The following is a 14,518-nucleotide window of genomic DNA, read 5'->3' on the forward strand; positions in this document are numbered from 1 at the left end:
CTATAAACTAGAAAGAAAAAAAAGAGAATTGTTTGGATATTTGGCACAAAAAAAGTATATGTCAGGGCTAGAAGAACTAAAACGAAAAAAGAGAAAAACCCCAAAGAGAATATTAAGAAATGAATAATGTCCATGTCACAACCCTACATCTTGCTTCTTTTACTTAGCCCCTCCTTTGCCTTGAGGGCCATAGGGTATCAACAGTTTTTTGCCACAACGCCCTATCCTGTGTATTTGCTCAGAGTTCCCCCATGGAAGTCCTCACTTAGCCTCTCTTTCTAGAAATTGTTAGCAGCTTTCTAGCAGATTAATGCTCTTAGTTTGACAGCCTTATGCGTGGACGGAAAGGACGCTACTATCATGATTTATGGAACCTCTGGGAATATTTGTTATTTCTCCAGATATTACTTAAGGCAATTAAAAGCAGAGACATTCAACGTCTTTCGGCAAACGATTTCTTCTTCTGAATTGTTGTCTTGTGTAAGAATGCTGTTGAAATATTTGAAATATCTTATTCTTCAGTTTCTTCACTGTTGGCCATATTTCCTTATTTGGGAAATAACTGCATTCGACGTTAACTGTAATTCTGTAAATTCGACGTAATTCTGTGCATGACAGAGTTCGACAACCTTCGCCCTACGTCTAAGTTCATATATGTTTTACTTCGTATCTTCTGAGTAGTGAGCCTATTCAATTCAGTAATAACCGGACTCTTTAAGTTAATTTTTAGGATCTTAACTCCTTTTTAGTTCCTAAATTCTTTAACAGCTTTATATTGTTCAGCCCAACTCTATTTTTAGATATTCACTTACAAGACAAGGCATTGAATTGGCAAACAGACTTGTGAATGTAACCTTAACGTTAAAGGAAAATCCAACGCTAGATGCCTTGGAATCTGAAACAAGATCTTCAAAACATCCAAAAGACCGTCATAGAAATCGTGCAGAATGCTCGATATCTACAGACATCGACTTCGATTTAGAGTCTGCAGAACGTCCGAAGAAGAGGAAAATGATTAAAACTCCAAACAAACGTGAATTGAGTGTACCCGAAAGTGATAAGAACTTTTCCCATCATTTAGTAGCTAACAATCCTAGTGAAACAGGAGAAATTACTGGCTCTGGTGATGGAAAAGAAGAAATAACACTTAGTGACAGTGACAGTGAGTGTATGGAAGAAGATAGTAGCTTAAATAGTAAGGGGGGTTTTGTTAAATCTCAAATAATTCCGAAATTTAAGCCAAAACAATGGAGTGGCATTCAGGTTGGACAGCATTCATCTATGTTAAACAACAAAGAAGCAAAAAGCTTTGGATCAGATGATTTCTCCTTAGAGACGAATTATTCAGAAGTATTTGAAAAACGAATAGGATCGGTTGTCGACATAGAATTACCGGAAAATGAACTAGTCGCAGTTTCTCCTCTTATTACTGACAGAACTACTGTTAACTCTTTCCGATCCAAGTTGAAGGATAAGCAATCAGTATGTGCTAAATCAGGCAGTTTGTATAATGAAGTGAACGTTGCTGGAATATCCAGAAACCCGACGAAGCTGGTATTGGATATTGAACTACCAGAAGCTGACAATGAATTAATCACGGTTCCTTCTCCAAATACCGTCAATTGTAGTTATAATCATGAAAGAGACGAAAATACTGATATGCTGAATGATATTAAAAGATGTTCTTCAACAGAAGAACTATCTGACCTAGAAATTTTAAGTACGCCATCCAGTCAATATTTTGAAAATGTCGATAAAGCCTCAAACTCAGGAAATTGCCCTGTAACGCGTGATGCTCTCAGAATATTCAATTGTGGCGCTGAAAAAATCGATGGGGACAGCACGGAAGTTAAGACACCAAAAGCAGAAGGACTTAAATCCAGTTGCTCTATCTATTCGGATACACCAGGTTTAGAATCTGGGAATAATCGACAAAATAGTTTAAGTAGTTCATCTTTTATAAGTGTAATTGCTGATGATAAAAACCCTTCTGATGTTGAAGTCTTAGAATTTGAGACATCTCCGAACGGAAATAAAGATTGTCAAAATCCTTTTCCTCGTAGGTCAAAGAAGGAAAAGATGAAAGCTGAGAAAGCAAAACTAGAAAAGGGGCATAGCTCAGTTAATTCAAGGCACTCAAGTTATGATCCGGACAAATTGGGACAAAACAGTTTAATTCACTCAACTTCTTTAAACAGAACTATTGACGACGAAATTCTTCCCGATATTGAAATCTTAGATTTTCGGGCGTCCTCGACTGTAAATAAAGAACGACAGAATTCTTCTCGTCGAAAATCCGAGGAAGGAAAGACAATACCCGGGAATTCCAAATCTGAGGAAGAGCTTAACTCTATCGACTCAAGACCTTTGAGTTCTGCTAGCCTCCCTGACATACCAGACATTACATCCTTCCCTAATAATACTGATGATATTAGCCTATTAAGTGTTAAAGTAAAGAAACCAACTTTACAGTATGTATATTTGACACCAGAGGGACAAAATACATGCTTGAAAGATCAAGCAGAAGTATTGTTTGATAACAGTGATTTGTTTCTGGGGTATGGATGCTTATGTGTCAAAAAGGACTTATTAGTATCAGGAAAGAGATATCGAAATCTAACTGATCGGTAAGTTTCTGATTTACATATAGCCTCTCATTTATGTTGAGGTTCTTGTTTGAGCTTCTCATTATATAGGGGTGAGTTGAGGGGGCTGACTCATGATTTAGAGTTTGTTAGCTCGCCAATCTATAAATCCAGGCTTTCCCTCAAAACGCCTTAAATCTGAAACTTCTATAATTTTATTTTAATTAATTAAGAAATGAAATGATTAGAATTCCTAATTTTATTTTAGTTAATCAACAGTTTCTTTGGGAGGAAGCAATGCGCAGTTGATGGCATTTAAATTGTTTTGTAAACAAAGAAACACTTTAACGTATCACCTAAGTTTCTGCCCTTTTTTTTTTTTTTTTTTTTTTTTTTTTTTTTTTTTTTTTTTTAATAACTGTCGGTACCATAAATTTAATTCCAGATTAGGCTAAATCTATCTAAAGGGCATGGTACGTGCCAGAAAGATTTCAAACAGCAGTATAGTTTGAAGACAATTAATCGTTTTGGGGGTATGGCTGCATTTGGATAAAAAAAAGAATTTTTAGTATCTGGAAGTAATAGTATCTGAATATGAAGTTAATTTGTATAAAAAAGGGATATTTTAACAATGATTTGAATCAGGAAGGAAAACGCCGTATGGCCTGGGTACCTGGGTATGGCCAGGGTACCAGAAAAAGATGGAGCCCCGTTCATTTTTATTGCTTTTTGAACGTTAATATTTAAACTTTTTTTTATTGACTGAATAACTAAAGCGCATTCAATGAAGGCGAACTCTGATATGAGTGTGGTATACAAGGGTGCCGACAGAAAATTTTCCAGAGGGGCCAGACGCCAAAATAGCAGTGTTGATGGGGTAAAAGTTTGGGTGGTTTAGGGCACCGAACTACGACTTTACCCCGAAGAGGACGAATTTGCAATCAATTTAGAATTCTGAGAAGCTAATTGATTTAAAGTATCAATAACTATATTTTAGGCTTCCCAGTTGCAAAAGAAGTAATGCCAAGCGGTGGCAGTACTGGATTCAACCAAGTTGATTTGCTTTATTTGTAATGAAATTAGGCACTGTTTGGTTATCTATAATTGCGTATCAGCTATAATGAGGGAGGTGTTTATAATGGAGTTTTTCCATTAAAATGTACATTAAAGTGCATTTTAATGGAAAAACTGCCTATTCTTCCTGAGGCTTTATGTAAATGCTTAAAGAGGTAGGGAGGAGTAGGAATTAATTAAAATGTTTCTTTATACAGCTAAAATGTTACATTCCCATATCTAGAAGCACATAGGTGGAAAAGCCTAGGCAGGTCATCTTCAGCCCCGCAAGGAATTTTTTTGGGGTGGCAAATACTGCTAGAACTTGGTTTACAGCAATTTTAAATGGTAATATTTTTCTTTTTCTGTTTATACGAAGTACTTCATTGTATTTAAAAGAATGTATGTAATGTATTTATCGATAAGAAAATCCTATTGTAGAGGTTGTGATGGCTTCAGATATGAAATAGATCAAAGGTCTCACTGAATTTCCATCCATACAAACAATAATACTCCTTTTTATTCAACCGAAATTCTATTAACATTCAACCGAAATTCAAGTAGTAATATTAACAAGGACTTTTCACCAAAATTACCATTCATCACCAATTTTTAAAGTATATTGCAATTTTATCCAAAATTGAAATTGCAAATTTAAACGTAGGACGGTACCAATCAACGTACAATTATTGATTAACACTTTTTAAAAGTAATTAACCAGGAATTTAAGGGACCGTTACCTCAAATTATATCTTGGTTAGGCCTGGGTATAATTTGGAAAACAATCAGAAATTAAATAAAAATGAGCTTTTCAACTGAAAGCAAGGAACAGATTTGGAACCAATATGAACAGAATATTCTTTGTATGAATTGGGCTGTTTGCTCCTTAGCTCTCTACTCTTTACTGTGAAGTTCGCCTTTTTTCCAAATTTTTAAGAAAATATGCAATTGGAAAAAAAGATTTCAAAGCACTAAAAAGCTTTTGTTTCATGAACAAAGTGTCGAAATAGGGCGGAGTCTCCGTTATACACAGAGTAACTTATTTTTATTTTAAGTTTTAAACTTGCTCCTTACTTTAGTAAGGAGCCCTTACTTGCTCCTTTTTTATTTGTTTAATTACATTTCATGAAACGGTAAAGTTTTACGAATACAATACTTTTGATAGCACAGAAAAAACTATCAATATTTCAATGATTTCTATTTGGATTTTGATGGATAATCAAACAGTTCGTGGTAACGAACTGTAAGTAAGGAGCGACCAGACTCAATTGTAACCGCAACTCTAAGAAACGGAATTTTGATACCAATAAATGCATCAAAAGAGTTGGCTTATTATGCTGATTCCAAATTCATAAGGTGCTTTAAGTTTAGTCTTACCCCTCAAAGTGTACAAGTTTGAGAAAATTTTTCAGATTTTCGAAAAAAGGGAGAAGCCCCTAGAAGTCATTGGATTTTAATGAAAAACACATCATCAGATTCAGCGTATCAAAGAACCCTATTGTATAGGTTTCAAGCTCGTATCTGCAAAAATGTGGAATTTTGTAATTTTTGCCAGAAGAAAGATCATGGATTTGTGTTTATTTGTTTTTTTCCCCCAGGGGTGATCGTATTGACCCAATCGGCCTTGAACGTTGGGAGATGGTTCATTCTAATTCTAGTTCCCTTTTTAAGTGACAAAAAAATTGGAGGGCAACTAGGCCCCCTCCCACGCCATTTTTTTCCCAAAATCCTCCTATTATAATTTTGGGATAATTATTTTGGTCAGCATAGTTGAAAGGTCCAAAAACTATGTCTTTAAAGATAAAATGACCCCCCACAGCCCCTGGGGGAAGGTTTTTAAGTTATAAAATTTGCCCATTGTTTTATTTTTGGGGGGAAGTATGCATATATTTTTCGGGTGGGAGGACAAATTTTCTTCTGGGAGAATTTTCCATGAAGAGGGAAGTTTCCGGGGTGAACTTTTCAGGGGAAATTTTACACTGGGTGAATTTGTCAAAATTCCTGCATATAACTATATAACTATTTACTATATAACTATATAACTGTAGATAACTATTTTGTTCAGTTATAAAAGTTTTTAAGTTATAAAATTTGCCCATTGTTTTATTTTTGGGGGAAGTACGCATATATTTTTCGGGTGAGAGGGGAGGACAAATTTTCTTCTGGGAGAATTTTCCATGAAGAGCGAAGTTTCCAGGGGTGAACTTTTCAGGGGAAATTTTACACCTGGTGAAGTTGTCAAAATTCCTGTATAAAATTTCTTCATAGGTCTTGCTTTCTCTTTACCAATTCAATTTTACACGTGAAGATGTTAAGGGTAATTGTCCTGGGTAAATTTTACCCATCATTGAATTGTTCAGTGGATTTTTCTATTTGGAGGAGGGTTTTCCCGTGGAGGTGCAGCCAGGTATCCTCGCACTATTTAAAAAACGATCACAAAAAAACGAGTTTTTTCAACTGAAAATAAGGAACACCATTAAAATTTAAAAAGAAACAGAAACTATTACGTATATGAGGGGGGTTGCCCTCTCCTCGCTCTTTACGCTAAAGTATAAATTTTGTCCGAATTCTTTAAAAACGACTCCTGAAACTCAAGGGTCTTTTAATTATAAAAATAACTAACTTTTTTTTCAAATTTCCGAAAAACTGTATCATGTAGAGAGACGTGTTGAGGAGGGGGCAACCCCCCTCATATACGTAAAAATTTCTGTTCGTTTTAAGTTTTAATGTTGCTCCTTATTTTCAGTTGAAAAAACTTGTTTTTTTTTCTTTATTTCATGAAGCTTTGAGACAAACACTTTCTAAAGGTAATGGAAAAAGTATGGCAATTAAAGTAAAAGTGTATAAAAATGAAAAAAGTAAGTAATTACAAAAAATACACAAACAATAGCCTACTTACAAAAAATAAGATATAAACTCCTTGCATTCAGTTCTGTTGAGCAATGCCGAAGCGTTGGATCGATATTTTTTAACAATACCGACAGTTTTGAACTTGGTTATCAAACACCAAAATATTAAACGCCTTTAGACTCAGCGTTTATAAAAGTAACGTATTATCAAAGTAGTTTGTTCAAAGTAAAACATTAAAACTAAGATTAAGAGAATCAGATAAACATTTTTAAGTCAATGTTTTTAATTTAATTTTGAATACGAAATACAAAATTTATTTGATACCTTTATGCTTTATAATTGTAAAAAATCAAATCTTTTTCAAAGTGACAACTAGATAAATACAATCACATCTGGAAAAAAATGATAATAAAACACAAAAAAACGTGTCCGCTCAGGGGGAACACACAGAAATTCCCAGCATTCCGTTCAGGGGAAACATTTCTGATTACAGTGGCTTCATACACCTGCTCATGGGTACTCTTGCGATGCAAGCAAAAGTTGAGGGCATATTCTTACCGAAATTGCCTCTTTATAAGTTGTTTTCCTTGTGTTTTCTACAATTATTCGAACTGTCTTGTGTACTGAAAACTGCACTAATTACTAATAAACAAACACATATTTAGGATCACCATAAAAAGCTAATTATTTGATTGAATGTTATCAATAGTTAGGCTCTTATACTTTCGTTATTGACAAGAATCGTTATTTACTCAACATTCATTATTATGAAGAATTTGAATTTTTTTGTTGCTCTCCAACCAAATCATATAGAAAAAATGTTTGTGGAAAACCGGAAAGAGGTTACTTAGTCACTCAGTCTTATTACCTCCTCCTATCCCATTCAGGGACATATTGTTGTCCGTTGGACACTAGACGGATTGCCAAAAGTACGATTTTGGTAGCCTGGTAATCTGATAATCATTCAAAATTCACGAACAGGAACCACAGTGTTTAAATATCTATCTCAGGGCTTATTACCTCCTCCTATCCCATTCAGGGACATATTGTTGTCCGTTGGACTCTAGACGGATTGCCAAAATTACGATGTCGGTAGCGTGGTTATCTGATAATCATTCTAAAGACAACCTAAAACCTCTTCTGAGAATCCTTTGATCTTCAAGTTCCCTGCTGCCCCCCAAAAAATTGATTTTCAAGCGAAAAAATTGATTTACAGGGTAATCATAACATTAAAGGTCGCTTTTTATAGTTCAATAATATGTCATGACTGTCTCACGCTTTTATTTATTGTCTTGAAAAGCAAATTTTGGGGGACAGATTTTAGTTTTAAAAAATGTCAAGTTTTCCAGGTAGCAAAAAAACAACATTTTCCGCCTTTTGTGCACTTGGAAAATCTTTTCGGAAAGAAGACAAATTATTTTCGTATTTCCTTCTAAAAAGACTTACTTTTTACTAACAGACTTTGCTTTAAACTTCATACGCAGATCACGCCTACCTTTCCTTCAAACAGCCAATAGCCAGTGGTACTTGCATTTGATGAACACCATACCTGCAAACGAGTTTTGATTTTCTGAAAATTTGATCCTCAAAACAATGATACCTTTAAAAAGATAAATAAAATTCCTTAAAAGTAACAGGGCATTATTTTCTCTTACGAATAATTTGTACTATAATGAAAGGCAGTCGTGTTCAACGTTTATTGACTTGACAACTTGAGAGCTCGCTCGTTTCTATTCAAGTAATGTCAAAATTTCTCTTTTAGAAGCGGAGGACTTGTTAAAGTTTTTCTAAACGACCGTGATTGTGACGACTTATCCCCTTGTGCATCGAAATCTTTCTTACATCCAATAGCTCCTCGAGTGACAACCAGCCAAACAAGTATAGAACATATCTCATCTACTAAAGCTGCGAGAGCCATCTCTAAAATCCCTGCCAAGAAGAAAATGGGTAGCACGGTTAATACCGCAGACTACCAAAGTGATGAGTTTATAGCCCCAAAATTGAAAGCGTCACATCAAATAGCTTCTTCTCAGAGCAGTTCTTCTAATGTTTGTTTGTCGTCGACATCTACATTCTCTGAACTTAGGAGGGAAACAACTGCGTCTGATCTGACAATTGAAAAAGTTAACCTTAGGCCAGGAGACTTTAAAGTTTACTTACTAGTTGACACTGGGGAAACTTCTGGGTATGTATTTTAATTACTTAATGTTTAATGTTTAGTGCGACAAGCTTTGTAAAGATTACCGCATTCGGTATCAATAAATAAATAAAAGCAATATTCTTAGAATGCTTACTAAATTAAGATTAGATAAACGTATATATTTATAAGAACTATCACAAGCAAAAATGACGAAAATTATGTCTTAATTGTGTTTTCCCTCAGTAAACAGAACACAGAGTTGATACTGTCGTATATCAGCAGCAATAGAGGTGAAGCCGGTGAAGTAAGGTTAAGCCATCTAATCGGCCAAAATCTTATGTTTTTTTTATGGCAATCCTTTTCTATAACCCTAGACTGACATAGCTGCCATCCCTCAAAATTAGCCGTTTTGTCAGATCTCATTTCGCTTTCATTGCAAATTCATCCGCCATGAAAGTTCAACGGCTCAGTTGAAATATTTTTTATTCTTTTCGACACCTAATGGTGCCATCTTTTTTTTTCGTACAATCTACATTGGTTACTCTATGCTGTTTTGCCCCGCGTTCGACAGAGCTTATTGTAGCTAATTTCAATTAATTATGAAAAGTGCAATTACTATACTCGTTTGAAGGTGGTTTGACAGCAAAATCAATTTTACGCGAATATTTTAAAAATCAGGAGAAATTGTCACGGTGTTGGCACACAGGACTTGTAATTGTATGTCTTTGAGACAAGGGTCCAAGTCTTGGTGGAGCAAATCGTTGGCTTGAGGCAGGGGTTAGTGATGTGACTCTAAAAGCTTAGCCACCGTGAGTCTGGAAAGTTTATGGTTAAACAAATTCCCAAGTAACATCAGATTTACAGATGCCTGGGGGGGGGGGTGGAAAAGGCCTGGCTCTTTTGTAACAGAAGGGCCAAACAAACAAACACTACCCTACACATGGGTAGCGTTTAGAAAAGCAGTAAAAAATCCACAATTTTGGTTATCCTTGTATCCTGATATAATGTTTAAACACAGTTCAAAAATAGTATAATATAGTTTGATTTATACAAGCAATCATAGTTTAGAATAAAAATTCCAACTAAATGGCGCTAGTACTTACAATGAAAACAAGAAAAAAGAAAAAACACTCACAGGTAAAAAGGAACAAACGAATTATCGAAACGGTTTGTTCTTGGAGTAGGTAATTCCAGTCTCACTTTGTTATCTTACCTTGTGTTTATTTTATTCTTCATAACTGATGGTAGAATCTCTCTATGATTTTCTCTGCTAAGAAGAAATTGCCAAATTTACAGATCAAACCCAAACGACGTTCGTGAAGGGACGGTAGTTGCAGGACAGATAATGTCGATTCATAACTTACATATGCGTCTGAAAGAATAACTTTAAAGGCTCTTTTTGTAGTGGCTCAAGTTGATGGCTTAGGTAACTTGTGATGTTGACTTGAGGGCCCCATACAGGGCAAGTATACTCGATAATTGTTCGGATGTATGTAAGATACGCCGTCTTATGTTGGGGCACAGAAAAACCAAAACGACGTAGTAAGATAAGGGTACTCATTGCACCATTCGCCTTTTTAGTGATTGTATCAACATGAGTACTAGACGAGCAGTCAACTCTAAATGTGACACCGAGAATTACAGTTGAAGATCACTAGGATACTATGGAGGAGGACTGACAATGTCCCTATTAAGAGGATTAAAGTGAAGGATTTTGATTTTTCCTTCGTTGACTTGAAGGCTGTTGATAGTACATTGGTCTTTAAAGTTGCTCATTGTTGCATCACTGAATTGGGGAACTGCCTCTGAGTTCTCAATGAGGTATTTCAGAAAGACTGTCAAGTCGTCTACGTACTTAAACCCGTCCTCAAACTCAGCAAGAACAAAGTTTACAACTGCTAAAAGCAACAGCGTTGCAGGGTTCGTGCCTTGTGGAGCACCACATGTAAGCTCGGTTCATTTGGAGTTGGTGTCTTCAGGGAAAAGGCTGTAGACGCACTGGAAACGATCTTGCAAAAAATCGATCACTAAATTGAGAATATGCCTGCGTGCACCCGTCGCACGTAATTTTATCACAGCTATGAAATGGTGAATAAGGTCAAAGGCTTTTTGGTAATCCACTAGGAGGAGATCGACAATCGCCCTTCCTCGTTCAAGCCACTCGACAGTAAGTTGATGCATTCTCACTAATTAAACAGTTGTGCTGCTTTCTTTCAAGCATCCGTACTGATATGGGTCAAGAGAAGGAGAAATCTGTGAGATCAGCTCGCGGTATATAAACGTTTCTGCCGTCTTAGACAGGTTCGAGGTTATTGAGATAGGTCGGAGTTGGTCGCAAGATTTGGGACCCTTCATTTTGAGTATGACGCAAACGTACGCTCTCTTCCAAGCACCAGGGAACAGTTGTTCTTGGAAACACTGGTTAATAATGGAGGAGAGTGGCTTGGCAAGGAAAATAGTGAATTCACGTAGCGACTTTGAAGGAAGCTCACCAAGGTAGGACGCATAGTTCCTATTCAGCTTCTGAAGTTCCTTGTGAATGGCAAACTCGGAAATTTCACCAACATTATCCATCTCTGCTTCAGTAATGAGAGACTCAATATCTGAACTTGTGATTGACGGAAAGGTGGTACAGATGCCAATAAAAAAGGAGTTCACTTCCGGAGCCGATAACAAGGTACCGTCCTATTTCAATACCCTTAAGTCACTGGGTGTCGTTTTACCAGTAAGTCTTTTTGTTGACGAATGAAAAATACATTACGACAGATCCATTTGTGTGGATCTGTCGTAAGTAAGGGCATAATTTGGTCCTTCACATAGTGTCTCCTCGCTCGTTTGTTCAGTTTGACAATATGGTTCTGTAACTTGGCTGAAACAACTGAATCGCCATTGCTGTGAAGGCGGCAATGAGTCTTAATTAGGTCCTTGAGATCACTTGTGATGCATGGTTTATCAGTATCTGTAACGGTAATGACTTAAGTCGGGAAACAAGCATGAACATCTCCTGAAGTAGGCTATTTAGCTTACTGACTTTGACATTGATGTCTGGCTCGGAGCAAATGTCATCAAATTTGTAGTTGCCGATCCAGCGACCGAACGTAGAAATCGGATCTCTTATTAGTGGTCATATAGTAATTTTTAGTTGTTTGGTTTTTGTGATTGCTGAATTTGCCTCCCAGAAAATTATGAAATGATCGGAATTCTGGAGGGGTCCTAGGGATCGCGGTGCATCAGAGAAGTCTGTAAGGTTCGTTAAGATTGAGTCAAGTATGCTGCCACTCTGATGTGTTGTTATCGCGACAACTTGCCGCAAATCCAAGACACTGGAAACCACTTTTTGTTTGTTTGTTTAAGGTCACCAGCAATCACAAAGGCAGGAGAGGCACTCTTTTGGTGCGTTTTGTCTACGAAAAACTGTATGTGCTTAATAAGTTCTTTCCTGTTTCTGGCACTCTCAGGGTAATAGATGGAACCGATTATCAAACACGAGAATCTTCTTGATAAATGTGTTGGTTTACATTCTGTCCACAATATCTCATGGTCGGAGTTAATTAGATCGCTTAACAGGTTTGACGGTAGATCGTCCCGAAAGTAAAGTCCTACGCCGCCTCCACGACGATTCAGGCCTAGTCATGACGAGTGTTAAAGTAGCAAGTGTAGCCTTTAATGCGCGCTGACTCTAAAGTATTGTCCCAACATTCACTTATTGTTGCGATTGAGTCGTTGTTCTGCTTGATTATAACTTCGATTTCATCGATTTTATTGTTCAAGGAACGTGCGTTACACACGAGTATATTAGGCAGCTTTTGTTTAGCCAAAGAACGCTGAGGACGTAGAGTAGGTGGCGTTTTGTCACAATCGCTAATCACAAGCAGTTTGCTATACCAAGGAGTGATCACAGGTGGCATGAGCAGGAAAGCAATTTACTGGTACTAGGCAACTTGGTCTACGCGGCAGGGCTTTAGTCTTGGTCCTAGTTGAAATTAACACTGGTATCTTCATCCCCTTTTTGAGTCTACCTCCACGTTTCCCGCGATGACAGCGTTTAATAGATGTTGTGGCCACAGTAGAGCCATCTAGTGGCGCTTTTAGAAGTCTAAATTGTAGTAAGCTACAAAATGTAGATTGCGCCACCACCAAGCAAGGTGAAGAAAGCTCAAATAGGGTGATCTTCTCGTATTTAATTTGCATGACAAAAGCACAAAGCAAGGTCAGGAACACTAAGTCTTTGGTTACTTACACCATCACGGCAGGAAACTCGGAAAAACCAGAACAAAACAAGCTAAACTGAGATGACGAGGTTCAGCTGTTTCATAGCACCCACAGCGCTATCCCATCTTTTCAGTACTTTATCCCTTCAAGTGCTTTGATTATGGATTACTTGACAGCGTTCATTTAGGGGTTGTTATGAGTAGGCAAGAAGTTTGAAAAGAAAATATTCGAAAAAAACTACATGAAAAATTATCTTAAATTTTTTCTAGAATTTGTAATTATAGTTATAAATTATTTAAAAATATAGCTAAAACTGAATCATTAAATTAAAGGACTATTGTGTATTATACTATTATGTTTTTCAACGATTATATCAGCTATTTCATAGGGATCTAAGCTCCTAAAGATTAATTTATAAATTGTAGTAAGTCTAACATATCGTTATTCCAAAAAGAAGTTATCTCATGTATTTTCATTATTCTGAAACTGAGTGAGATGTAACCGTGAGAGTAAAATACTATACACAGGGGTTGCCATTAGGGAGGAGGGGGTGAACTGCCCACCATTCTAGATTCTGAAAATACTTTTCTTGGTATTTTTATTAAAGAAAATAATAAAAGATTTTGAAACAAAGATTTAGATTTTGAGAAAAAATCATCTCCATTAAAAATTTGAAAAAATTCCTTATCTCTTCCCATTACATTTTCTTGAATTAGCACCGCTACTATAGGGTGCGAGTTACTATAGGAGTGCGGTGTCTTTTTACAGGTTTCAAGTGTTCACAAGCACAATACAAGGAGTTCAAGTCAGTTTAGAAATTCGAAAGTAGTTACTAGACGATTAAAGTTTTCTTTGTGTCATGTTTGCCCTAGTGCCTGGAATACTTTGCCACAGAACATTATACAGGAATCAAACCCGAGTGAATTCTGATGGCTGCTGAAAGACCATTAATTTAGGGTTTATGAGAAGGATGCGTGATGAGTTCTCTGGCTTCTTTATTTATTAAACTAATCAGACTGCTGGATTTTTTTGGTTTGATGTCGGGAGGTACCGAATGGTTTTTATTTGATTTTTTGTCGTTTCTTGTTTTATTTTGGGTGGTTAATTGTCGTCACCTTTCATAAGTTGATTTATGTTTAAGCCTAGTGGGGTGATTATTTACCTAAACAATTTTTCATTCAGGTTTTGTTAGGTTTATTGTTGACGAATAAACCCCTCTTCTTCTTAAAAAAAGAAAAAAAGTAAGGTCTTTAGGTATTTCGTAGAAATAGATTTTAATTCTAGATTTAATTTTAAATAAAAACGTATACAGTTCTATTTTTAGGTACATAACACATTTTTGTAATACATAGTACCCAAAATTGTCTTTGATCTGGAAAATTTTTAAACCTGTCAAAGTTTCTTAGTGGATTAAAAATCAACCAGAAGAATTTTTCAAATTAAGATTTGAGGAGCAGGGGACGTTAGGGAGAAATGGATTTTATTTAAAGCTTTGAATAATTTGGCTATCAATATTCGGGACATCAATTGACTTCCTTACCTCTTTTCTCGGTTGTCTCTTTTCTCCAAAATTTAAAACTTGCGCCAAATGTGCGTTAAATGAAGGGCATCTAACGGGAATTTTTTGAAAGGATTAGCTCAAAAACTTTAGACGACAGGTCAAACATACGAAGTCGCC

At 36.2% G+C, this 14,518-nt stretch overlaps 1 protein-coding gene across 1 annotated transcript in view; it reads left to right on the forward strand.

The window, feature by feature from the left end:
- Positions 1–14,518, forward strand: part of LOC148940931 (uncharacterized) — a 131,874-nt gene that overhangs the window by 95,931 nt on the left and 21,425 nt on the right. The window contains exons 9-10 of the mRNA XM_089105114.1: positions 801–2,627; positions 8,251–8,673. Coding sequence (XP_088961240.1) covers positions 801–2,627; positions 8,251–8,673 — 2,250 coding nt within the window. The remainder of the gene's footprint in view (positions 1–800; positions 2,628–8,250; positions 8,674–14,518) is intronic.

This window comes from Artemia sp. Qi Xiang Cuo, chromosome 19, assembly GCF_049724085.1.
Source record: "Artemia sp. Qi Xiang Cuo chromosome 19, ASM4972408v1, whole genome shotgun sequence".
Lineage (NCBI taxonomy): Eukaryota > Metazoa > Arthropoda > Branchiopoda > Anostraca > Artemiidae > Artemia > Artemia sp. Qi Xiang Cuo.